Source organism: Triturus cristatus, chromosome 7, assembly GCF_964204655.1.
Source record: "Triturus cristatus chromosome 7, aTriCri1.1, whole genome shotgun sequence".
Taxonomy (NCBI): domain Eukaryota; kingdom Metazoa; phylum Chordata; class Amphibia; order Caudata; family Salamandridae; genus Triturus; species Triturus cristatus.
In genome coordinates, this window is record NC_140590.1 from 1,142,243,923 (window position 1) to 1,142,271,855 (window position 27,933).

The following is a 27,933-nucleotide window of genomic DNA, read 5'->3' on the forward strand; positions in this document are numbered from 1 at the left end:
CTGCAAGCATAAAGAACAAAAATAAAACCTCAAACGCAAATTAAACACACCAAAAAACTGTTAAATATTGGTTTCACACCGATATTAGAAACAGATAAATACCAGTTTTTTAAAAAAGAAAACAAAGCTGGGGTAGTTCGGAATGTGTAGAAACATGCAGAAAGAGTCTAGCTTTTCTCTAACTATCCAAGGAGTGGAAAAAATAAACTTTTCCCCACGGCTTGTCATTGGAAGCTAGAAAAATAGAGCAGAAGAAAGACAAGCAATGTTCCATTTCGTTGCTTTAAACAGCTGCTTCAATTATGCTCCATGACCCGACCTGCCTTTCACCTCGGCTGCTGAGTCTGGCAGCAGGCATTGTAACGTCAGAACGCGACTGTAATAACGTATAATAGTTTAATTCTGACGTCTTTTCTATATTTTCAGCTACTGGGTGCATCACAACTGCCAATTATTAACAAAGTAGAGCTCGGTGTTTACACAAGTATTACAGAATCCCATGTATTATATAAGGGATAAAGTACCCCTGTCGTACATAATAAGGATATTGCAAGTCACCAAGTAGTTCCATAACCATATAGAGGAACGGGCAGAAGGCAGAGTTCCTTTATAAGGTTATGGAACTCTGAGGTGACTTGCAAAATCCTTATAATGCACGTCAGGGTAATTTATCCCTTCTAATACATGGTCACAGCATCCTCTTTCCCACAAATCACTTAAAACCTTGGTGCATAGCTTTTTCATATGAAAGAGCAAGCATGTTTACAAAAATGACAAATAAAACCTCATGGGGAAAATTAAACGCATCAAAATCCTGTTAGATATTTGTTGTAAACAGATAATAGAAACAGTTCAATACAAGTCACTTTTTTTTCTACAACAAGAAAGCTGCAGTAGCTCAGAACGTGTAGAAACTTGCAGAAAGATTCTAGCTTTTTTCCGACTATGGTGTGCAAAGAATAAACATCTTGTCTCTGCTTGTCCTGTAAGCTAGAAAAATAGAGCAAACAAAAGGAAAGCAATCTTCCGTTTTGTTCCTCTAAAATGGCTGCTTCACTTACGCTCCATGACCTGACCTGCCTTTCCCCTCGGCTGCGGACTCTGGCACCAGGCGATGTGGCGTCACAACTTGATTGTAATAACTTATATTAGTCGAGTTCTGACGTCTTCTTTATAATCTGCAACTGGATACGTCACAAGTTGCCAGTTATAAAGAAATCAGAGACTGGCGTTTATACAGGATAACAGAATCCCATGTAGTGTAAAGGCTTCAGAGCCCCATAACCTTCTGTAGTCCCGAACACATTTTGCAGCATTATCCCTTCTGTATTTATTGAAACTAATCTCTGGCTCTTGTCATGCAACCATAAACATTGAAAAAGGCCTAACACCAGACACATGCCTTAGCAGCAAAGACCACAGTATGCAAGTTCAGGAGGCACATTTAAAAAACATAAGCTGGAGGCATTAAAAATGTATTTATTAAAATATTGGTAGGAATATACAAGTATTTTGCAGGATTTCTCCAATGCAAGTTAGTCAAAATACTTACATCACAAACAAATTTTATTCCAGCCGTGGCACACATAAAATCTCTTGTACAAATAAATTATTGCCAAGCCCCATTTCTGCCCAGGACTATTATAAATATACATACATATCGGGACAGAGGGGTCCTGTCTCTGCACGGGATTCCCTTGAAAGAGGGAGAACTGTTTAAGGAAGCAGAAGCCACACTCCGGCCTGAGAGGTGCACAGCACACTCACACATACCACCCTTTGTGGACAGGTCTCATTTGGAGACCCCAGGAACATCTGACATGGTCAGTGATCAATAAACAAGATCGGATTCTGAATTAGACATTGGAGGTAACGAAATCCAGCAATCTAAACGCAACATTAAGACTACAAAGGCCGGTTTTGTAGCGCACACCACAAGCCCGGTTTTCTGTTGGCGCTTTACTAGTATGTGGTAGCAACATTAATGATGCTCGTTTTATGGTCCCTTGAAGTATGAAAGGCGGTGTGGGCTCTGCCAGGAGTCAAACTGTTAACTGCTGCTGTGCAGAGCTGAACCTATTGCGCTCGATTACTGGCAACAGTAGCCAGGCACAACTGTGTATTAAACTAAACGCAGCACCAGTGCTGCTTTCCTCCTCAGAAAACACAGGGGAGGGGAGAATACAATGAGTGATTACTTCGTGATGACAGTAAGTAGGAAAATTATACATACATGGTACATAAACAATCTCACTGTGTGGTGGAAAAGTGTACAGAAAATCATATACCCTCTACCACACATCCACTCCGTCTGTTAGTTTCTAATTACGGGGAAGAGAAAACATGTTTACACCCCAAGACCTCTCTCTCAATACCGACCCCAGTGGAGTGTGGGTAAAGGCAGATACAGCCAACGGTGCTTGCTGTAGCCCAGTCTTAATGGTGGTGCCTCGAAGCCGAATCGATCAGCAAGGGCATACTGCTATTGAAAACCGAGCTCACAATCCGATGCGAGAAGAACAGGAGGTGAACAGAGGTACTCGTGACAGGCAACTCTCAAACTAATGATGTACAACTGTCCAAGAAAAAGGCAGCAGTAACACCAGGATATAGACTCACTAAGGCAAAGGCAATTCTGCAAATGCTTTCCCTTAGGTCCTTGCTACCGAGGCACATGCAATTCCTACAGCGGCTCCCACTCACAGGACAACCCACAACAATCTCAGAATCACAAAGGTCATCGACCTCACTGTTTGAAGGGCACTATCGTATGACACACTGGAATCACATTTGGAGTGTATTCCTCCAATGTGTTTTAGATAAACAGTCCTGGAGTGGGAGGCATGTGCCTTGGGGTTTTAACTGTTCAGATCCTAAACCAATGTTCGACTCTGAAGATGCCGCCAGGTGTGGGACTCTTGGTCAAGATGCAGGAATGGACTACCTCTGGGTTGCAGTATTAATCAGAACAGGATGGTCCCTTCTGGTTCTTCTCCAGAACAACTGACACTGAATAGAAAGGGCTCTTTGAAGGTTATCTGAAAGCAAATAAGAAGCATGGCCCTCCTACATCTCTCCCAGAGATGAGTGGGTAAGGCCCTGCTGATTCAATTTAATAGAAAATTGGAAGGGAGCAGATAGCACCATACTGGGTCGATTCCACAGCAACAAATAGGCAGATCCGCCTTGTTCTGTCCTAGAAAAAAAATGATGTTCTGGGTTTATCCGACAGAAGGGACGATAAAGAGTGCTCCTGGGTCCAGGCGAGAACAAAAGAGAAAGTATCTCAAAGCAGAGTGGCAATGGACCACCTTTATAAACCTACATTTCCTAGATCGATCATAGAACAGGCTATAGTACATAAAGGTATCTCCCAGGGTTTAAGCCATGTTCTGTACAATAATGCAGGAAGGAACCTTCATTGTTCCAACAATTTACACATTTTAGGCTCAACTAGGGATACTCCTCTGTGATCAAATGCCTGAAGTTGCTTTTTTGTGGTTATGCTACTACTCACCAGTAATTCTCCTTTACATGTAACTCTTCTACAATTCTTGATATGTTGTTCAATTTCCTACCTCACGGAGTCATTCATTTTATTTTTCTTCTAATACTGTCTTCGGTGTGAGTATAATATGTCCTGATAATGATACTCTAATGACAAGAACCGACACACTGTTGGCCATTTTGACTGCCAAGACAGTAGTTTTCACCTCACCCTATGTAAACATTACCTCAATGAACCCTTGTTGCTTGCTAGAGTTGGACGGAAACGCATTCTTCTACTAAACAGCAGATTACTTGCAGAACATGCCTTCAGAGGGGGGTTCTTATATTGTTCAATCAGGCTTATAAATGATTTCAACTAGACCTGCCTAGATGCATAAGTGCTCTGAGTGGTACTTCCTGAAGGAAAAATATTTTATGTGCCACAAAGGGAGGGAGTGTGCTGCTAGGGCTAAAACCCGGAGTTGGACTTCTCCAGCTCTCTGCTTGTGCTTGTTCCTTGCAGAGAGTGCTTTCTGTTAATAGTTTGTTCATGCTGGCGCCAAGAATCAGAAGTGCTGAAAGCCTCTGAGCTTGTGAAGGGCTCCCTGTGTTGGCTGTGCATAGCACTACACAAAGAGCAATAGTGCCAGGACCCCCTGCCACAGCCTGCAGGGTCTCTCATCCTCCCCCCGAGGGTTGAAGTAGTCCATGGAGTCTCAACGCATCCTGGATAGCGGGGCAAGGAGCTGCGAGGAAAGCCATGGCAAAGCAGCTGTCATAGCCACACGGGGCTGGCGTTCGAGTAGCTATGCTCCGTGCCAGAACCGAAGATCGGGAAGGGGTCTACTTCATTACCACTGAACACCACACCTTCCACGTCCACCTCGATGTCCTCTGGAAAAGGCAAGAGAAAGGGTTTAATTATACCCTGCCAGAGCAAGGGGCTCTACAGAGGTAACATTCTGAAACTGACACTGTACCTTTGTACCCATAACACATTCATACCCTACAAACAGTGTTCTGCACAAACAAACCGTGTCCTTCAAAATTATCAACATTTGAAAAACACCCAGGATTTTAAGGTGGAGAAGGGGGCCAGGTAGAAGGCAGGTCACATGCATTAAAGCAATACACAATAAGTCCTTGACTTCCTAACCAGGTCCTAGAAAGGCTCTCCTGCTAGGCCAAATCAGAAATTTCTCCATCCTCCCACTCACCTAGCTCACTCAATGCAGCACTCTCCTAAAACACTTCAAGAAATCTTTGAAGCAAGTGCACCCTACATCCCTTCAAACTATCTCTTCATTTTACATCCTCCTGGAAAATGGCTTCAAGCAATCTCTTCCGCTACAACCCTCCTATGCCCCCTTGAAGAGATTCTATTCTGTATCCTCCCTAACAGTAGGCCTCTACAGCCTACATCTTTTGGAGGCCCGATGGAGTCTCCCAGCTCCAGCCATCTCCTCTCTGAGAGGTCTCTCCAAATCATAGTTCTCACCCTGGTCGGAGTCAGAGGGCTCGGACGATAGTAGTGAGGAGTCCAGGCTGTCCGCCCGGGTGCGTTCTGTTCCTGTGGCTGGAAGCAGCTGTTCCAATCTCTGTCGCAACTGCTGCTGTTCAGATCGGAGCTTATCCTTCACCTTGCACGCTCGCAGTTCTTGCTCTTCCAGCTTCTGCAAATTACACAGGACAAGAGAGTGGCTTTAGCTTTCCTCACATAAGCTCTTTAACAAAAGCATCTTGTGGAATACAAAATATCACTTCTATTTACACACAAGAGCCACCACGGCTCATATCACAATACAAGCTCCTCCCAGACAAACTGTACTGCAGGAATGCATAGCCCTCTACCCTAACATTTCATAAAACTGCTAGTTCCCTGCATTCAAATCCTCCCTAGATATTAAATACCCGTACCTAGCTTCCACATTTACTACTGGCAGCAGTCATGCTTATCCACCAAATGAACAGCACCAACAGGTAAACTGAAGGAAAGTGTGCTTTAGAGTTTCAAAACGTCTGAGGAAATCAGTAAATATTGTATGCATGTATCTACTGGAGAAAAATAAGATTAACCCCAATGGCGAATCAGTTACTCCTGGTCTATACGCAATCTCCTTTATCAACCAGTGGTTATGAAGCAACTACTGGTGGGATCAGAAACCTTGTGCTCTGCATCACATGCCCGAATTGACGTCTTAAATAGGCATGGCATCTTACCCCTCAAGCAGATAAGCACCATCAGCAGTTCAGTTCTTTAAAAAAATATATAAGTACATAAATTAAAAAGAAAATAACTAAAAGGAACCAAACTGCAAATCTTGGCATATGCCTGACAAGAGTGTTGATAATGTGGGAGAACCTAGAGACTACTAGTAACAGAGATACCATGATGGTAACTTTATAATATGTGTGTGGTCTTGCTCTCGCCCATCTCCACAGTATATACAAAAAAAAGGTAGGTAAACGCCGCATCTACAGTTTAGGCCAGTGCTTAGTTTTCGAAAAACATTGGTACCAGGGCCTTCGTAAGGAGGACACTGCAGCTTACACCTCCGTACCTACACAACTGCTACCATCACACTCCTACAAGTGTGACCATTCTGACTACTCCAGGCCTCAAAAGCTATAAGAATGGTTTGGTGGGCAGGCATCAGTCATTTTTTAATTTTGTATTTTGAAGGTTTTATATAGCGCGAACAAGACCCTTTCAGTTATCAGAGCGCTTGAATTAATAAATAACTGGTGTGCTTATCTCCAAATTAAACAAACAGCACCACTATGTGTAAGACTGACATAAGTGCCGGTGTTCACAATTAAATGCTAAGCACTGAAAAACCTCCAGCTCAAAATAAACACTGGTTTAGGCCCAAGCAAACAGATTCCCAAAAGCCCGATAGCTGTAGTGTGCCACATGATGCATGTAGGGCATGCCTCACGCATCCACATTTCCTGTCGATGGATGTGATGTCCGGGGAGATCAAAGAAGAAAGACAAAAAAAGGCTGGGAATGTGCTTGTGCCCCAGCAGACATGAGAGTAGAGGTCTTCAAACTTTTTTTGCTCCGAGTTTTCCCCCCTTAGTGTTTAGATAGCAGGCCCGCCCCCCCCCCAAACTTTATGACTAAGATTGGGGGGAGCAGGAGGGACAGTCCTGAGAGCAGGGATTAGGGCTTATGAGAATCTTAGGGGTACTTTTTCTATAGCTGATAATCCATAATAAATGTGAGACATTTAAAAGAGCATATGCATAAAACAGAAACTGGCCAAAATAAAACACTGCTCCCCATAACTGGGGTGATATGAACTCCTCATACTCCTGGGTCCCAATGCTACTGCACGCAGTGCACTAATGTTCAGCAGCTCTGATTAGCAGGTTTTCGCCTGTGCCTCTTTCTCCCTTTTCCAACCATGCCTGGCCATCACTCCAATCTTTAAACAGGCTCTCTGTCCCTCTCCTAAAAATAGTTTGCTTCCATATTTTGACCCTGCTGTGCAGCAAATGCGCACTTGCCCCCCCCTTCAATGCTATAAAAAAAATTAAGCTCCCATGCACCTTTTGTAAAGTTAAGACAGTCATAACTGTGATGTAGTGGCACCTCACACCTGAGTCACAGTGCAACTTCTCTTTCTTCAACAACGATATCTACTACATCGTCAAGTGAGTGGTCTCTGCGCTTTGTTAAAAACGGGGGGCCGATCTTGCCTAACCCGCTACCCATCATCTCTAGGAGTCCAAGCTAAGGGGTTTCCTCTGCTCCAGTTTGACCCTACCATGGGTCATTGCTCGGAGGCACAAAGCAACACTAGCACAGCAACAGTGGATGCACAGCAAGAAAGGATAGTAACAAAGCCACAACTGGGGTTTAGTTGGCTCTTTGCAACACTGGGCCCCGGTGCCACTGCACCATCTCCATCAATGATACCTATAGCCCTGTGAAGAAGGATGTCTCCTCTGCTTACTCCACTGTCCTCTGCTTACTCCACTGAGCCATCACTGCTCTGCCTGAGGCCCAAAGCAGGCTGCCCATCCATTTTAGTAACCAACAAAAGGAGAAAAAAAGATGTACCTCTTTCTTGAGTCCCGCTACCTGCACAGCAAGGGTGACCTGGGCCCTAATGATGGTCAGGAAAATTGACCCATATTTCCCTTTTTGGTAGTGGAACAGCCATAAAGGGACTGCAATGTCCCCTCACACGTTGTCTCAGTGCCACAGCACTTGTCGCAGTAATGGTAATAATGCCCCTTAAAAAATACAAATAATAAAAGCAACCCCCCAAATCTCACCCCTCCTTAGGGCTCTCTGGGGGAAGCGGTTCCTGTCCATTTGAAAATTAAAAAATTAGCTCCCCAATAGTGTCTCCCATCTCCGGGCCACCTCTTTGATGGTATCCATGGATCTCACCGTTTTCCTCCTTCCCCTGGGCCATTACTTTGAGATCTTAGGAGGTCCGGACTATCAGGGAACTGCATCTGAATGAGATTCTGCTGTCCTCCTCCTTGACCCCCCTCGACTCACCTGAAAGGGCATCTGCAGGTAAACAGAAGTCAAAGTGGGTGGGTTTTATGTGGGACCGAAATGGCCATTTTTTAAATTAATTTTTAAAAATCAGTTCTCCTACTTTTTGTTAAAAAAAAAAACGTATCTGCACGGTTAATGCAGACCTTAAAATAGGTGTATTCAAAAAAGGGGCGGAGATCTGTCAAATGGAGTACTGAACCCCACACCCGACATTCTTGGGAACAGTGACAGTTGGGAACTCTAAAAAGATGGTGATGCCAATGGCCCCCTGAACAGCGAGGACCCTGAAAAGAGGTGGTGGAGTCAAACCTCCTCCATAGAAGTGAGGAGGCAAGTTGAGCTGTTACAACTTTCACAACCCTGAGACTCCATCCCTACGATCTGAGACCCAACCTGCAGAGATCCCAATCAAAAGATTATATTTGTTAAGATAGTGGACTTGAAGACTGATTGAGACTATATATTCATTGTTGGCTGGCCCACGGCTTGTGGCCTATGTTTTTAACAAAGCTAGGAAGGAATGTAGTGTCACATGACTCATGTAGGGCATGCCTCGTGCATCCAAGTATTCTGGCACACGGCATGGTGTTAGGGAAGAGAATAAAGAGGACCTGGGCTCCGCTTCTGACCCAGTGGTTGTGACCCTAGAGTGTGGCGCTGCCTTGTTACTCCATGCTGCATTAACAGCCAAATTCTGAGTTGCTTTATGAGGGAGTCTTCAGCCTGCAATACCTTGGGAATAACACTTAACCCAGCTTAGCACAAGTTCAGCGTGCCCAAACACTAGACTGCAATGGTGGCCTTAGCTGCAGCTCAGCTACCATGTTTGTCTCACAAAGTCATGAAGAGTTGGTTAGCAGAACGCAAAGCACATAACCTTAAAGTGTGTAGGGTTTCCTTGGCAGAGGGTGCATGTGGGAGCAGAGGAAATACGTAGAGAATTATACCTAGTTGAAAATATTACATCTATCAATGAAAATTAAGAAAGTGTTGTTGTGCAAATTAAAGGAAAACAATGACTCGTAGATAACTTTCTTGTTCAAAGAATTTACTTAATTAATATTTCTTTTTTTAACTTAAATATTTAACATTTCTTCCCGCCCCTCCCTTCCCTCCCCCACCCCGCTTAGGCATTACAATTCATTATATATACATAAATCAGGAATTGAAGTATCACATATGTTTCATAAGTCAAATATGTTACAATATCAACAAAAAAAAAATTCATCTTGAGCAGTTGGTTTCGCTAAAGTTATAAATTATCTAGTATATTCAAGACATTTCCTAGTGTCCCTTAATTATGAGCATAGATAATGGTAGAATAAACAACAAAACGAATATTTGGACCTTTGAGAGAATTCTGCTCTTAAACAAAGAATATTGTCAGCACATGAATAAATGGATACCAGAATTTCTAGAAATATCCCCATCAGCAAATAGGGATATTGCAAAAAGACCTGGCTTTAGCCGAAGAGGGGCTGATAAGAGCAGTACAAACAGGACAAGAAATTGAAAAGGCACAAAGAACAGTGGCAATTGCTAAAAATGCCATCATTGATATTTATACAGAAAAAGCGATATGCAAAGCGTCAATGAATAGAGAGATTACATATGAATTGGGAGAACAAGTCGGACACCAACTGGCTGTCCGAACTGGACAACAAAACACAGCCAATATCATAAGAGAGGTTAAAGATCCAAAATATGGACTTAAAAACGACCCTAAGGAGATAAGAGCCGTATTTCAAAGATATTATCAACAGCTATATAAAGAGACGAGTAAACCGCAGGATAAGATTGAGGAATATTTAGATTAGACTTCAACATTAAGATTACCACAACAGGATCAGGATAGTCTGGATGAAATGGGAAGAAATCCTATTATCAATAAATAGTTTAGCTAAGGGGAAGGCAGCCGGATTAGACGGGATACCCTCAGAATTCTATGTTAATTTCTATAAACCACTAAAGAGAATCTTAAGCAAATTATTTGCACATATCTTTCAGGGCGGATACCTCCCGGGGTCATGGGCTTGAGCTAAAATTGTAGTTTTCTAAAATAAAATAAGGATGCTACAGAACCTGGATCATATCGTCCTATCACCCTAATAAACAGCGACTCAAAAATATATGCGAAACTTCTAGCCAGCCGACTGGCGCCTATTATACATAAAATTGTATCTGGGCGTCAGCACGGATTTATCCCGGGGAGATCTACAACGGATCATATACAAAGCGTGATTACACTTTTTGACATTGCTGAGACAACAGGAGACCCTATGGCACTCATATTATTAGATGCTGAGAAAGCCTTCGATAGGGTCTCCTGGAAATATCTATGGTCAGCGATGTCAAGAAGTGGTATCGGAGAGTCTTTTATTAAAGCAATTCAAATGTTATATATGGCACAAGAAGCCGTAATAATGGTGAATGGAGCGGTTTCAGAGAAAACAGACATAACCAGAGGACGAGACGGGGATGCCCATGCTCCCCGTTATTATTCGCGATATTTATCGATCCATTTATCCATAGACTAGAAAATAATCTGGAAATTCTACCAATACGATCACAAACCTGGGACACCAAAACACTGGCTTACGCAGATATCGCGTTAGTGACAAGCGATCCTGTCGCCGCAATAAAAGATAGTGCTTAATAATAAACTTACGATGAGGGACGATTGAGTAGTAGAGAAAGCCATGTATCTGGGAGTCAACATAACAGCTAACCTGGATAGCCTAGTAGAAGTCAATCTAGACCCATTAATACAACAAACCGAAAAAGACCGTAACAGATTAAATAACCTACATCTAACTATCGGAGGCAGGTGTAATGTGATTAAGATTCTTTTTCCCCCCAAATTTTTATATTTCTTAAGAACAATTTGTTTGGAGTTTACACCACAATTATTTAAAACCATAGATAGCATGTTTTCTCGGTTCATATGGGGATATAAAAGACCACGAAGGGCCCTCAGATACATCTCTCTCCCGAAAGATAGAGGCGGACATGGCCTTTCCCAATTTTAAAATGTATTGGTGGGCTACGATTCTGAAATATTGTAGGGTATTAATGACCTGAGTAACAACAGTAGACTAGATGGGGATATACCAACACCACAAGAACTTATTCTGGGTTGTGAAGCTAATGGGTACTTATGGCGACATACATACGATTGTTATTTTAAAAAAATACTCTTTAAAACCCTGGTGGGTATACATGCAGCATGGAAGAATGTACGTAAACTTCTGGGAATTGGAAGATTTTCTTACTATACAGTCTTATCTAAAAATAATAACCTACCGGGAATATTTAATGACATATGTATGAATAGATGGATAAATTAAGAGATTTTTCAATTTGGGTGTTTTTATACTAGAGCTGGGCTAAAATCATTCGAAGAATTAAGAAATTAATATACATTAGAACATAGGGATTTCTGTAAATTCCTTCAAATCAGTGATTTGTTGACTAGGAAAGGGGGGGGCAGTTCTAAATTTCAGAAAATTCAAACTATCAAAATTATATACAAGAATAAATCAAGTAAGATTGGTGAAATCTATGATAGTATGATCACTATACTTCCGGATGATATGAATACATTTTCATTAAAATGGCAAGACAAACTAAGGATAATGGAAGAATCATGTCTTAGATCGTATGAGCTATCACAGTCTATATTAATGTCTGCTAGGTTGCAAACCCAATATTACAAAACGTTCTTTCAATTATATTACACACCAAATAGAATAGCCAAATGGGGTTATAGTAAGGGAACAGAATGCCCGCGGTGTGCTTTATACGAAGCCAACATTGTACATATATTTGCAAAATGCGATACGCTTCAAGAACTAATAAGAGACTTATCTAACATTTTTTTCCTGAAATTTGCAATGTAAGAATAGAAATTACCACGGGAGAAATAATGCTGGGTATAGATGGAGATATTCGACCAACTAATATACAAGGATTGATCTTTATCTCAATGGCAATATTTAGAATATGTATGGCCTCCGCTTGGTTAGATCCAAATCCGCCATTATTCCAACAATGGCGGGCACGACTATTAGCTTCATGTAGCCTAGAGGTTGCAATATATAGAAGGAAGGGACGGAACAAGAGAACAAGCATTTGCAATGCAATAGGTCTCGCATTATTAAAGTTTGAGCTATTGGCATTGCTAAATAATGCAACACCAATAGCTCAAACTTTAATAATGCGAGACAAGGGCTAGTGTTCGGCTATCAATTGCTTCAACAAAAACTTTCTTCCATCATCAAGACCACCAGCCACATAAAGGAGGGGTGCTTTATAATTTGCATGTCATTAGATAATTTGCGGTGAAAATAATAACATTAGCACAAAATGAGTTTTTAAAAAGTGTTTTAAAGAGGCACTTTATAATCAATCATTGTTATGCATTTAAAATTGGTACTCATTTTAAGGACTATGGAAGGATGAAAGGCTGGGCTTCTGACATGTAGATCACACACTTCTCGGCAGCAAAACCTTAATTAAACTGAGATATCGATCTAGATGATACCCCAATGTCCCTTCAGAATCAAGGTGGTAGGTGGACTGTCATGTTGGAGGTCAAAGGATAAGGCAAGAAGACTCACAGTATAACTTGAGGGTGCGAACTGGAGTCTGAGGAATATGAAAACCCATGCATCTCATGGTCAGGGAAGATAAGTAAGGAAAAAGGAAACTCCTACCCTACTCTACTTTTACCAGCCGTTGACAGCTTCCATTCTAAGCAGCGTTATAAACTGTATACAGAAGGAGGCAGAGGCGCAACTAGAGCCAAATTTCGGGGGGGCTAAGAAAACTTTTCGGGGGGGGGGGGGGGCTGAATCTTTAAGCAATAGGCAGAGTGGAGCTGATTTGGGGGAGGGGGGGAGGGGGCTGAATCTTTAAGCAGAGTGGAGCTGCAGGGTCTCTTAGAAGGGGTGAAACACCAGCGAGGCAGCGAGACCTCACTAACATGCAAATGGTCTTTTAAAGACCTGTGAAGTGCTCGGGTGCGGCTGTGTTTGTGCCCGGGAAGCTGTCTCATCCCGGGCTGCCACACACGATGGGAGGGGGGGGGGGGGGGGGAGGGGGTTGGCGGCTGAAGCCCTTTGTGTCCAATGGGTGTTGCACGCCTGGGAGGAGGCAAAAACACGTAGATGCTACTGAAGACAAAAGGAGGGATGAATTGCTCTGTGGCAGAGGGTTCCTAAAAGCACCCACCCTAGTCCAGATATTCAAACTCTGCCTCAGAGACCTCACCATTTTTTCCTAAGACTGACTCTCCGCACGCAGTGACCCTTCTGGAGGGTCACCGCTCCTGCACACCCTTTGTTCTTGCACCCAGACTCTTTATGCCTTTGTATAATCTCGGCCACATGTTAGAGGGACCGCTTCACTTTCATTTAATCACTCACCTTGTCCCAATCTTCACTGCTTGCCTCACCCACCATCTGCAACATCTCTACCTTCTTCAGCTGACCCTCAATGAACATGTTTGCTTGGCAGGGCACCGGGCTCCTCTCCTCGCAGCCTTACATGGAACCCTCCATCGCTGTGGACTGAACCTACCTCCAATCCATCCACCTCATACGAGTGCTACTTTAGGTCTTCATCAACGAGCCCAAACACTGGTCAGAGGGGCGCACTCCTGGGGAAGCTTCTGACTACTTCATGCCCTGGGGTGGGCTTGTATACATACGGTGTTGTTCACCCTTTGATGCACAAAAGTGCAGATAATGAATCTTTTTTGTTTGGTAGGTGCAACTTTTCTTCACGGAGTTTGCCCTGCATGTTTTATTCTGTCGGTTTGTTCCGAATGCGTGCACTGAGTCTGGTGTAATCTTCCCTTTCGGGCGTCTGGTGAGTCATATGTCCCCAGAAAAATACTTCGGTAATATAGCACATTTCTCTCACAACTCCAACACCGGAGTTGAAAACTGTGCACAATCTCGCATCAAGGCACTGTTCATCGCCCCAGGGTATTTCCAGAGGACGAAAGCATACCAGAGATTCATGCTTCTCCCTAAACTTTCAGAAACCTCACAACTGCTTTTAGGTACACGCACCCCATCCCAAAGCAAGGCTGGCAGTTCACTCAGAAGAGCGGCTTAGCTCTGCTGCTCCAGAAAACCAGCCGCAAGTAACTCACTCTGTGGAAGCCTCTCTGATCAAACATAACATCTCACAAGAGTAGTAACATTAGACAGAGAAAAACACTTCGGGATGGAGACAGTGAAATCCTAACACCACTTCTGAATAAAAGAAGAAAAGTAAATGTTCACAATAGCAGCTTCTGATTCCCTCCGCCCTGGGGCCACGGAGGTGTACGGAAAAACCTCACCAGGTGTTTTACATCACCTACAGGAGTACCACTAAACTACACCAGACAACCCGCACTCTGTGCAATGGAAGAGCAACCTTCAATATAAAAGTTGCCAATAAAACAAAAGTTGCAGAACTTGCAAAGGGGTCCAGGTTTCTCCCTCTACTAATTCTGTTCAAGTTAGTTAATTTAGTATTCAGCTCTTAAAAGAGAGCTTTTGGTTGAATATAGCTTTTAAAAGTAAGCTTTTGTGTTGAATATTTCGGCGCCGCAGTCGTAGAACAAACGCACCTTTCATTACTAAGGTAAGTGCTGCTTCTGCAAAACTATTTCCACTGGAAGGAGCCCTTGCACGGCTTTTTTTAAATGGGTAATGTGGTTGATTCAGTCTACGAGCTGTCGGAGTGGAAGGTTGTGCGTGCTGGGTCGACTGAGTGTTTGTTTTCCAGTGACAATTCACTTATCCAGCTATTCCTGTCAAACAGAAATAATTCAGCAGAAAAATTCTGATTGTTTCCCTTCAATATTGTTGAAATCGGAAAATGACCTTTAATCTGGCTTCTGTGCTTGGCCCATGTACAGTAGAATGCGAGAGAGAAATGTGCACCAAATTAGGTCAAGGAAAAACTGAACAAGCAAAAGAGAAAGCAGCTCCATATCCGGGCCGGGGAGGAGACCTGCGAGGGAGAGGACTGCCCGCGCATGCGCGGTACCTGTAACTTTCGCGTGTTCTGCGGCTCGTGCCCAGTGGCGGCATGTGTGGACTTCAAAACCGCCAGACTTTAATGAGTGCTGCGCGGCTCGTGCGTCCCAGGGAGGTGGCCGCCAAAGTGCCCAAGGCAAAAAAAAAGAAACACAGTACAGGAAGTCCGGCGGGAGCCCACCCCGCCTTAGTGAATGGTGCATGGTGCGGCCAAAGCAGGATTCCAGGCGGGGCTCTGTGAGCAAAGCGGAGCTCCACGTGTTGCTGCAGTGACCAGCAGGAACAGCAGAGGAGCAGCGCAGAGTCCCAACAAGAGCCGGTAAGTGCTTGGAGCGCGCATGCGCATTTTTAAAAAAAAAATGAAATTGCATGAGACTGCTCAGGACGGAAGAGGACAGGAGATGTGCACACCGTGTGGCTGTACGTGCACACCAACTCAAATCCGCCAAAGCCTGCGCGTGCCCATCTCCTGTCCCACTTCCGAGGCAAGTTAGCAACAATAGATCTCGCTGGCGACAGCAGCGCTTCGCGCTGCGTTCGCCAGGCAAGACCTAAAAAAAGGTTGGAAATATGGGAGCCCCTGCGACAGTGGATGCAAAATTAAGAGAGTGCGGATTAGATGCTTGGTGGTCCTAACTATATAAATAATAAAATATACTTAACTAATATTTCTAAACAAATAAACAATGATGAGTCACAATACATAATTGTTGTTACTGAACTATTAACAAAAAATTAGGTGAGTGGGGTGTCTGCAGATGACGAACCCTTCATTGGGCAACAATAGGAAGTGGGATGGCTGATTAAAGTGAATAGACCTACCAAACTAGTTAGAGGTCATTTAACAGCCTCCTTGCTAGTGAAGATGAAATCCACCATACCCGTTACTTTAGGCCCATTCCCACACTGAGAACAATTTTCAGGTTCCTACCTAGATGCCTTGATCACCTAAATGTCTAGAAAAGGTTAGGACCTGATATCACCACACATGGTGCTCACTGGGGGGAGCAATTTTTCTAGATTGACCACCCATAGGTTTACTGGGCGGCTTCATTTAAATGCATGGGTTGGATTGTTTTTTGACTGACTCGCAGTCCTGCTATCCACTTGGAGGCACATCTAGATGTAAAAAAAATTAATGTGTATGGCAAAGGACACTGATCGTCAGGTGAAGGCAGGGAAGGAACACTCATGTGCTCCTCTGCTAACCCATGAAAATCTATGCTGTTTGATTGCCACGCTTGTGAACAGAGATAGCAATTTCTAAAGAGGTTGAGAATTTCTGGGATTTATGCTCAATTAATTTGAAAGTAACAAATAGAGACCCATTATTAGACTTATAGATATAACTTATTAAACACCTTTTTTTTCCAGGCCTCAATGAGCTGATTAACTCTACATCAGACCACATGCTCGAGTTAGTGAGAGCGAACGCGGTTCGTCCAAAATCACATCCTGTATCGAGCAAACATAACATGTAAAGGTACGTTTGTTTGAAATATTTCTAATAAGAGAAGAATGTTAGCTATGGAATTTTAATTTCACAAAACAGCTGTGAATGTGCAACATCTGTCAGCTGGTCAGTAACAAATGTTGTGAAAACGAGTACCGCATGTTTATTGACATAAAACTGAAATAAAATTAATTTTGAAGGAGTCCAACCTGTTAATAGATTTTCAAAAACTTCCTGAAGATACCACAAAATAAGCTACTAAGAAACACACGAGTGTAGCCAATGACGTGCTTCAAACCACTGTACCTGAATTGAGGTCACACGGTCCATCCCCAAGTAGACGACAACAATACATAAAACGGGTAACATATGTGCCATTGTGAATGCTGTACCTACCAATCAGACTAAATCGCCAAGCTTTTATAAAGCTGTATGTATTCCAATGAGGTGTCTATGTTCCACTTTCATTACACGGTCACCATTTTAGAAATAAGAGTACAGCAATACCAGAGGCTTGGTACCTATGCTTAAGGCTCAGGAAATTTGTTTATCACTGTACTTTATCCTTGCATATAGATTTGCATCATATGTCATAATGCGATGCAGCCAAAGACAAAGAGAAGGCCTGCACAGCCCAACTCACTATGGACATTAAAACAAATTTCAAAGCAATGACTATGTGGAATAATCCAGAACTCAAAACAACAACAATGTAAGAAAAGGTACACTTATGGTCATTCCCAGTAGAGGTACCAGGATGTGAAGAAAGCAATCAGAGGGTCAGCAATTCCTGTTTGATTTTAAATTTTATGATGCAAAGGCCATCCTGAAAGGTGGTGGGGAGGATGCTGCACCGGTAAAGGCACATGCATTTTAAATATTTCTGTTCTACCTTCCTGTAGTATATAGCTAGTGTCCGCTTCAAATAAATACATTTCTTTACACCACCAAAATGCTACAAGAAACCCCAAATCTTATATTGGGTCTTACTTTGTATAATGTTCGAGGAAGGGCACATAAATCTCCTGATGATTGCTACTTTGAAAAGCAGCTATTTGCAAAAATTGAGGGGTGGAAGTTAGCAAGTTATGATATTAACTAGGATCCTTCACAGGAACTACTTTTATGATTCTTGGATCCTATTCTCCACCATACTCTATCCGAACACAAAAAAGCATTTTATTTCGATCATGCCTACCTGAAGTGTCTATCTTATGCGTGCTGAGAATCATTTTGTTCTGCTTTGACACAAGTCCATAATCCTTACCTCATCCGTGCAGCAGCAGTTTTGAATGAACTGTGGCTCAGCAGCTACTTTGTGATTAGCTGTTTTGAGTGAAAACCCTCCTCAATGCTGCATTATATACCAGTAACTAATGAGTCATAGGGTCTAGAACTCTCCACAGCTCACCTTAATGTGCATGCGTGCCTTGTGTAGGAGGCTGAGGGTAGTGTGGCGTGAAGTTTCGCTGTTCATTGGGACTTGCTGCTTGAGCTGCTCCAAGCAGCGCCGAAGCTGAGCTCTCCTGCAGGATAGAAGGAGTAAAGAACAAGATCACACAAAAGTCACAATGCAGACAGGAAGAATTCCCATTCCCCAATGATGTGGTAAGAATTGCAAGGAGAACAGAAAAGCCCAGATAGCAAGGCCTGCTTCGATTCCTGAGTCTACCGCGATGACTGAAGGCACAAATCAAGAACCAGGGACGCCAGGACCACCAGCTCAGACAGACTACATGTGGCAAGAATCATAATGACCAACATGGTATGTCAAGAACAACAGCTTCCCGAACTAAGACTCAGACTGGTGATATAAGAAGAATATTTGGTGGCCCTTCCCTTTTGACACCTTCTCCCAGCCGGGAGATAAATGACAAAAGATGCTAGTGATGGCCCATTACAGAGCTGCTTGGTGCACTCATTTTTTTCAGCTTAAAACAAAGCACAATACTTCTTTTGGCCAGAACCTGGTGCCCCCCCCCCCCGGGATCCCTTGAGGCCCGCCCCCCATTTTGAAGACCTCTGCCTTAGAGAAAGGCAGCAAGATACAAAGGCAAACCGAAACGCACATCACAGAAAACAAATACACACAGGAACGTCCACTCCCAGACACTTGCTGCAACTGCCTGCTAGGCATGAGGGGACCACTCACCACCCAAATGACCTCGGAGCACACATGCATCACTCTCCTATTGCAGTGGCAAAGCAGAGCAATGTGGTCTTTTCACCACAGTAATTCAGAGAGCATTCATTTCAGCACAGCAGAACCAAACACTCAAGGATATCCCAGTCTCCCACAAACCCTCTAGGCACAAGTCTCACCTGTGCTTCTCCAGCTCATTGTGAACAGACCTACAAAACAAGAGGAGAATTATGAGTCAGGGTGATCTGATGTACTGCACAAAGCAGCAAAGCAAAACGTCAAAGACATCACATCCACCTAATAACAGCCTGCATCCACCACAGATTTACAGATGCATTTAGGAATAGAACTGGTAATTTGCTGCGAATTTGTTGGGGGTGGGTGGCAGGGAAAAGGCACATAGATGAGTAAAACTCAACTACACTGACCCTACCCTGAGAAAACGGTCAGACGGCAGGAAGAGAGTTGATTTCACATGGATCTTCTACATTGAGAAAATCAGTGACTTCTTACCCATGCTGTGTGACACAGCTCTACAGACCAGAGTGCATCACAAATGTGCTAAAATGTGGGCATCGATTACGCAGCAGCACCGGTCTACAAAGTTCTCCACAGGGTAGGGGCTGGTTTATTTCACTGCTGTGTCAGTTCTTCCTAAATTATACTGGCTGCATAAACACTGCTGATCTACAGAGGGAAAGGTGCATCTCACTACCCCACCACCTTTTGGTATGTATAAACTGCCTGGTAAGCTGCAGATCTTGTTTCTGGGGTGAAGAAAAACTTTCCACAAAATATTCATCCAGTAGGAATCTGAAGCCAGATTACAATTCCAGATTTCAAATTGTGACCAAGGGAATAAGGATAATGCCCAATTTCAATTGGGTAAAAAAAAAAATTTTTTCAAAAAAGTACTGTCGTCAACCACTAACTGCCTAACAATTAAGGCCGCTTGAGCTGTAACTGTAAGCTTCGCTAGGTAGTGGTGGGGGGAAACAAATCTGGCAGGTAATTCTTCCTCACCCCATTTCCCCCTCAAAGGGACCCTTAGCGAATAAATATGGGCAATATTTGCATTACACCCACTTCAAACTCTGCCTGAAGTTTCCTTTATAGAAGAACAGAACTCTCTACTTATCAGGCTGACTTGCATCTCAGTCTACCCTCGGGAAACCATCAGGATCCACTCTAGTAAACAGTATCAAAAGGGCACAATACATTTTACTCCTCCCCCTTCCTGAGTACCCGAGAGGAAACTTTGTCAAGACTTCATAATCTTAGAGGCAAGGAAAGTGCTTGCTCATCCCTCGGTTAAGTGAGAAAGACATTATGTGCTTAGCGAGAATGACAATACTAGGCGTGAAGACAAAACTGTGGATTTAGTAAACAGCCCTTCGTTCCTCACTGCTAGGTAGGTTTGCATTTATAACTAGTCCAGGAATAAATAGGTCCACTCTTATTAAATAGTGTCCTGATCATTTTCAGAGTTTTTTAAAAATGTTATACAGAGGTAACGCAGCTGGTAAAGTCACCCCCATTTTTTTGTCCTTTGCTATCTTTTTAGGTCTGGGTATTCACAGTGCATCTGTCAAACAGCCACATTATGTAGAATATATAAATATACATAGAATGGACTTTAGGCCCACCCCTTTCAACATCTAACTTTAGACTTTGTCAATCACGTCTTGGCAAAGCCCACTGCAGTATTCTCTCACCTAATCGTATTGGCTGTTTGAGTGTAACCTTCCACTTCAAGTGTTTGCTTTACATTAAATGAGGAACTAGTTTACAACGTTAACTTTCTCTGCCCTCTCCTGATGGCTCCTCCTTGTGTAACTTGCTTTAATGTTGCATGCATTAACACATTAAACCAAGACTTACTGGCTTTCCTCTTGCTTGTTTTCTTTAGGTTATCTGATATAGCATGAGCCAGCTCAAAGGTGCAATGGAGCGCTTTAAAGGCAACATTTCCCTTTAATTGTAGCAGGGGAATCACGTCCATGAAGTGCTGTTCTTAATAGTATGGTTTGCAGGGTCCTTTGTGTAGCATTTGGTACATACAATTTTGTGTAATTGTCTAGTTTATAAGTTATTTACGTATTAGCTGCTCTGACATGTGGATGCTGTTCTAGCGTTACACGAGGGTAAGTGTCATGCTCAACAAATCTACCAACAAGAGAACACAGGAATACCTTATTGATCTTTTAGAATTTCAGCTGCTGGGGTCGGCCTCGCCTGTGCAAGTTAGACTTGAGTTTTCACTGGTAAAGCAATCCCTGGCCAGGGCAGAGTCTTTTGTAAAATGCTGTCATAAAATTAGGAATGCTACCAAGGACTCAGATGTGCATGGACAATTAAGTTAGGAATAAAATCCTTTTATTGAATCCAGTGTTTTTTTTTTATATATATGAACGAGACTAACTGCTCAGAGTCTTTCAAAACAAAATTACAAACAGAAAGCAAGATGTTTGTAACACAGCTGCCAACACGTGTTTCGCCACCTAAATGTGGCCTTTGAGCCTGGGGCTTCCTCAGGGTGTAAAGCAATCATAGGTCGTAGTTCCTTAAGAAGTTCAACAGGAGTTCCAAGAAAAAGTCCTACTCGATATCTAATGGTATGGTGTTTCTACAAGGTGGTGTAGGAAATGTCTTCGGTCGGCGCGGGCAGCCAAAGGACTCACTAGCGCATTATGTTTGGTCCAAAATCAACTTACAAAGGGGAAAAGGTGCAGGAATGCATGAAGCCTCTCGGCCTCAGTGAACTATGGCAGTCAGACACAAGTGAGCAAGTCTTTAAGAAAATTGTGAATGAAAAAAAAGAGAGTCAGGCTGAGTCGGTGGGAAGATGAAAAAACATAACACTAGCCAAGCGATTACATGGATGGCTGCTGCTAAACTCATGTGAGGAGCAACTAGACCAGTCTTTTTTTGAGGCCGGCTACTATGAAGCTTAAGAGGAAACTAATGTTAATGAGATTGGGGGTGCTCTCCACCCCAGATTTCAAACCCAAGTGGCAGTAGGATAGGCTATGGTAGAATACAGGGTGTCGCTTAAGCCAGTGGACAAAGGAAACGGTGAAGCATGTCCTCTGTCTTTGCCCCTGCCTAATTATGCGGAGGAGGGCCGAGCAGCAGAACTAATTTAAAGTCCTAAGAATAAGAACTTGTAGATCAGCAGCGACCGAGTCCTTAAATCCTCAAAACACTAAGCTTAACATTAGGCTGGTGCAGTTTATTGACATTTTTAAAAGATTGGATAAGGTCAAAGGCTCCACTTATCAGGGCCTTCAGCACCGTGTTTTAGGATGGTGCAAAAGCTAGGCTGTGGGTGTGCACAAACGGCATTCTGAAGGTGGGTTGCTAAGGGGCATAATAGGTGTAGAGCAACCAACACAATGCGTATACCCCCCTATCCCGCCAATCCTAGGTGGAGTCCATTAGGAAGGCAATACAAAGGTGCCAATGGTAGGCTGTGGATGTGCTCGGATAGCAACCTGTAGGTGGGCTGCTAGGGGTCATATTAGATGTGTAGAAAGAGCTACAAGGGTCATACCCCCTATCCCGCCAAGTTTAGATGCCGCCCCACATTGTCTCTCCCAGGCCCGTTGGGCGCCAGGTACTCTCAAGTTCATAGCGTGTGGTCCCATGCCCATTATGTACTATGCACTTTATAGCCCTAAGTACATTTGTTGTCAGATGATGTCAATAGGCTGGTCTTTTAGCAATATTTTCACACGTTTTTATTGCTGCCGATTTTGTTTAAGCCTTCCCGTGGGTGTTCTTTAAATTTGTGGTTAAACTCTTGACAATAGATTTTGGGTCGAGAGGTGAAGTATCTGCTTGTGCACTCTGGCACTTTAGTATCCACTCGCACCTTATCTTGCACAATGCACTTTGTAAAAACAACGTTTATGTGTTTAAGCTCTAGATGTCCTATCGTTAGTTCTTACATTGGGGTTTCCCCAATTGTTGCTGTTACACTAGGGGGGTCAGCGAGAGCCCTCCTGGAGGACTATGCTGCTTGCACTTCACCGGATTATAGTTATGCTAGGGCCCTTCTCCCAGCTTTTATGGGGAGAGGGGCAAGCAGAGACCCTAGTGGATGCTCCTCTAGGAATAGGTGCGATGTATTCATGTTTTTAAATCTTGATCGAATGGTTATGTCAAATGGCTTGATGTACAACTTTTTTTTGTGGTTTATGGTTTTTATGGACTAATAAACTTAACTTACTTCTTCAAGCTGGATCTTTTAGTTGACCTGTATTTAAATAGATGAATTTCTGTTTTGTGTGAGCTTGGCTAAAATACAATATGGCTCCATACTCCCTTCTCAGTTTCTTATGTCAATGACTTCATAGGCACCTTCAGCAGGAACCTCAAACTTGGGAGGATGGAGGTAGGCTTGTGGGACAAGGCACTTGAAGAGGGAGATGATGGGTGCGAGGAAAGTCAAGATGGCTAAGTGGACGTGATTCACAGAGGCTCTGCTGTTCATTATAATTAAGTTAAGGCAGTGTCCTACCTGATGGTGTAATTCTACCCTTGGTGGCTGTCCCAGAGTGCAGGGAGTGGCAGCGATTCACGGGGCATCTTCAAGGCGCCTTTATGCAAGATGGTGGAGTCTGTGAAGCAGACGCCTGGAGACAGCGTGCCTGCTTGACAACCTCGCAACTAGGCGTGCATCATTACTTAGAGAAAGGTGCCCGATGCCTCATCCGAACCAATGCCTCAAACGAACTGGGCCCACCCCTCAATGCCATGCTGCCTAACAGCGCACTGAAGGTGAGAGGAGACAGTGGGAAGCCCTGGGAGCCCTTGTGGTAGTGAAGTTGCAGCGCATTCTCCTCTTGGCACACAGACCTTGTTGGTCTTGCGGGAGCCCCGGAGGCCTTATGGGGCTCCTGCCTGACTCAGACAAGGTGGCATGTCAGACCTGACCCCACTACCACGAGGTTTGCAGGGTCCCTCTGACCCATCATAAGATGTTCTCACCCAACAGGGATGCACTCTAGGGCCATGAGCTGGTTGCCAGAATTTAAATGTCTGAGCTCTCTATTTTCACCACTGACCCAGTGCCTGACTCTAAGATGGCGATGCTGAAGTGGCCGATAGTCACAGTAAGCCTGTCTGGTCTCGCCAGTACTTCTTCAAGGTCGCTACTCAATGAAGGGGGACCTGCGAAGCCGCATACATGGCGCCAAGCACTACTAGGGGCCTGTAGTCAATGCGTCCAGGACACCTGGGCACCAGGATACACTAGGGCCACTTGCTACCTTTCTGGAGACTCTCCTTGTGGCGTCCCTTCATGGCAGGGACAACAACTGGGCATCCTTGAGTAGGCTGTAGTCTGGGGTAGGGTGCCCCTGACACTGTTCACTACGGAGACCCCCTAACGGGATGGGAAACGCCATTTATAAGAAGCATGGGGATCACTACCCTCTCTTGGTCTATTTTGGAGCGGTGGGTAATAGCCCTGTGGCTAAACTCCTGAAATGCCAATCGGTATAACGCACTACCCTCACTCAGGTTGGCTACAGAGGACAGTGGTCAACTCTCTTCAGATCCCAGCCCTGTTCTCCGGTTGAGGACGCAGGCCATATATGCCAGACGCTGCAAACGGTTTTCCTTTCTCACTACTGGGCAGTACCCACCTACTAACCTTGCTACCTTTATGCCTCCTCAGAGGCAAAAGCTCAATAGAGTATCTAGCTACTTCACACCGGCATAAACACGAGACTCTTCACCTGCGACATCCACTGGTGATAACATGTCCCTCGCTAAAGAAGATCTGTTAACGTCCCTGTGAGATTTAAAACAGGAACTCAGAGAGGAACTCAAAGCCGACCTTGCATCCTCCCTGGAGGCTCCTAAATCATATATTAGGAGGACCTAAATTTAGCAAGGAATTGCTGTTGATTGTTCAAATATAGGAATACAATAATCAAGCTTGGACATAACTAAGGCTGTCATGGCTATTTTCCTTAAGGTCGCAGGAAGATATGGAAGAATTTTCTTTATTATTTTGATTGTGTAGCAGGTAGAAGAGACGACAAACGGTCTTAACTTGGTCACCATATGTCACCTAACTAGCTACTTGAAATCCCAGGATTTTCACTTTCTTTCCTGGTTCTGGAAGATTACCCAGTTTTGGCAAGGAAGGGTGTGCCATTTAGGAGAGAAGGGGAACAGAACTTTAGCCAGAGTGGTTGAGTGAGACTACTGGTAAAGGGCAAATGTGGCCTAGTAGAGCAAGTATAGTGCATGTATTAAGTGCACTCCATTAGTGATTGTTTTTCCACTGTGGTCCACACCCTGCTCCGTCACCTACCTTACGGTGTCTGGTGTCTTGGGCGATCTTGGACGCCTATTCTGGTCCAAGCTACTCTTCCGGTAATAAGGCATCATGGAGGCATATCCGTGTTCTGCTTCTGGGGAGGAAAGAGAAGTGTTGAGATAACCCCTGAGCAAGAGTGGTAAACATCATCAACCCCATCATGTCGCAGGCCAATGCATCTCATCCACTGCCCACCCCACCACCAGAGCCAAAGACAGCAGCCCACAGAAATCTGTGGATCAAAAGGAGATCCCTGCACCTTAACTTATCACAACACACACACACACCACACAGACCCCCCACCCCTCACAAAAAAAAGAAAGCACAGGCCAGGATCGTAAGAACAGAGGTATCCCCATCACATGTTATTTCAGGGCAGAAGCCCTCACCACCCACTCAAGGCCAAGACTATGGGAAACAGAGATAAGCTCGTTTAACAGGGAAAGGCTGCTGGGCGAGAGTTTGCCACCTTCTCATCACAGGCCAGGGATGTGGGGCAAAACCAGTCGCATCACATGCGAGATTGTAGAGGCAGAGGCCTGTGCCCCACCCAGCGCAGGCTAGAGCCATGGGGTGACAAACGAGTGGCCACGCCACCCTAAGCCAAGGCATTGAAGCTAGAGAGAAAAGTCATAATCATTCCTTGCCTCCGATGACACTGGGTCAACCCCGATCACAGGTCAAGAAAGGGAGACACGAAGAAACACCATCATCTGCAGTCCCCGACACAGGCAACTAACTCAGGCCACAGAATACAAGCAAATTCCACTCACACCACAACGGACTCCACGTTCCCCGTCACAGGCACCAGTATTCCCTTCCAATATATGCAGCTTCCATCTCCCCATCACCGGAAGTCTTATTATGCCCGTAAAGGCCGCTCTCCAACATCTTGGCAAAGGGTGGCGCCCCCTGCCAGTCACAGGAAATGTGAACCTTTCACATAATCCAAGCCTACAATAACAGTTGTACCACCCTCCATACTGGACATCACTCGAATAATAATCGTCTTCTTCCCCCTGAAGAGCAGACACACCCCATCCTCCATCAACAAACATTTACTCGAGGTACCTCCCCAGCTCATGATAATCACCACCACATTCGAAATAACAAGCAAGCACACACAAATAAGGAACCCCACATCACAGAAAAACAAGTCTACCATCCTTCGCCCTATAAAGTCTTATTTCGACCCAACGATAGGCATCTCCCCTGTTCCCAACAATAATACGCACCCCTCATTTTCCAACCACTGAATGGCACCTCCGATTCAATAAACATCTTAGCATAACCACCATAAAAATGCCACTCTTTTCAGAGGTATCCTCACATAACACACCGTGTCTAAACACATCGACCCCACCACCCCCACCCATCAATAACCTCCCTTGGCATCCACTGCCTATAACAACTCCCCCCAAGTGAGACTCCTTCCTCTAACGTCGCCTCTCCTCCCACACACTCCGCTCTTACCCCGTTCCCTGCGTTCCAGGTACTGGGCCGCCTGCAGCAGCACCTGGATGTTGCTGGAGATCTGATCCATGGTGGATGCAAAGCTCTGCTGGGGTGTCCTGTTGGTGGAGAAGAATGGCAGTCCTCTGGGGTGCGGGTTCGTGTAGAGGTGTCACCGGGGTGTAGGTACTGGGGGCCGAGGCGGATGGTGGGGGAGGGCAGAGATGGGTGAATCCAGGGTAAGAGCAGGGATCGCCTTGGAAGAGCAATCCCGGGGGCTTCTGGGAGGAAGCAGTGAGTGGTGGTTCCAAAGAAGAGGTGCTGTGATGGGGATGGGTGAGGGGGACCCCAAATTCCGGCAATGCCTAGATTTGGTGCTCCTATTTGCCCCGTCTGCTTCGGAGCTCGGTAACAATGTAACTGACACTGACTGCAACAAACAGCGTAAGCCCCACCCCTCGAACACGGAGACACAGGCCCCGCCCCTTCAGAACGTCAATACTTTGCAGTCCTGGCAGCCTCTGGGAGCGGAGGGGAGGTTCCTGTGTTGGAACGTCAAGGCTCGGTTCAAGCGTAGACTCAGGAAGCGGTTCCCAGTGACGTAACGAAAGACAGGCAGATGGATGGGGGAAGGGAGAGGGTTACGTGGAGAAGAGCAGATGGAGATGGGGGCGGGTTAGGGACCTGTGTATCGCGGAAGGAGTGCACAATGACAGACTGAGACTAGAGAGAGAAGCACAAGAGATTGCGAAATAGGATAGACTCGTGGCAACGATAGGCGTACGGTAAAGAAAAAAAATCAGCGTGTTGACCAAGATCAACGTGTAAACTGCAGGATGCAGTGCAATAATGCGTTATTAGTATGACTAAACCTACAGGTTTTTCTTCACTGAGTTTATCAATACACGTGTAAGAGTCGGGGCCACGGAGCGCCCTGTGAAGAGATGGGCGCAGTCTTGTGACAGAAAGTGATAGGGATAATAGGCTAGGCTTGTCATTCCTGAGCACAAAAAGAACTTCTTTTGGGGAGAAAATACAACCCATTGAGTCATTAGTGTTCACTCAGACTGTAATAATTCAAGATGGCTTTAGGACCTGTGTACAGTCCTTTCTCTCTATCTACTTTGTGCAGCCTCTCAGCTGTTTGGTCAGGGACCAGCCTCTCTCCAGCTTCCGCCTATAGGGAAGCTCATGTGCAGTTTTAGCCACACCCACTTTTTTTATCTACCTTGACGGTGGGAGTGGTTTGTTGCGTTCTCCACTGCCATTGGCTTCATGTAGGTACATTACGATTCTGCGCGTTGACCACCTCGGTTTGAAAGGATCGGGCGGGAAAAAGAAATGGTTAAAAAATACAGGAAGACTGGTAGGGAGGGGTGCAGGGAAAAATAAGTTTATAAACTACACCAAAGTGTTGTGGTATAAAGGGAGGGGGAGATTTTGAATGGACGAAAGAAGAATAAGGCAGGGCGGGAGTGTAACCGCGGAGACCGATCTCTAACT

General features: G+C 44.5%; 1 protein-coding gene and 1 long non-coding RNA gene across 2 annotated transcripts in view; one reads left to right on the forward strand and one right to left on the reverse strand.

Annotated features, from left to right (window-relative positions):
* Positions 1 to 1,459: 1,459 nt before the first annotated feature.
* Positions 1,460 to 26,904, reverse strand: MXD3 (MAX dimerization protein 3). The gene is made up of 6 exons (XM_085618325.1): positions 26,452 to 26,904; positions 24,973 to 25,072; positions 18,824 to 18,853; positions 17,913 to 18,027; positions 4,988 to 5,162; positions 1,460 to 4,383 (listed from the first exon to the last, which is right to left on the reverse strand). The coding sequence occupies exons 1-6, from the start codon at positions 26,519 to 26,521 to the stop codon at positions 4,265 to 4,267; spliced, it is 609 nt and encodes a 202-aa protein (XP_085474451.1). The 5' UTR covers positions 26,522 to 26,904; the 3' UTR covers positions 1,460 to 4,264.
* Positions 16,476 to 27,933, forward strand: part of LOC146811260 (uncharacterized) — a 119,145-nt gene continuing 107,687 nt past the window's right edge. Inside the window, exon 1 of the long non-coding RNA XR_014966707.1 lies at positions 16,476 to 16,531. This is a non-coding gene — a long non-coding RNA (uncharacterized LOC146811260). The remainder of the gene's footprint in view (positions 16,532 to 27,933) is intronic.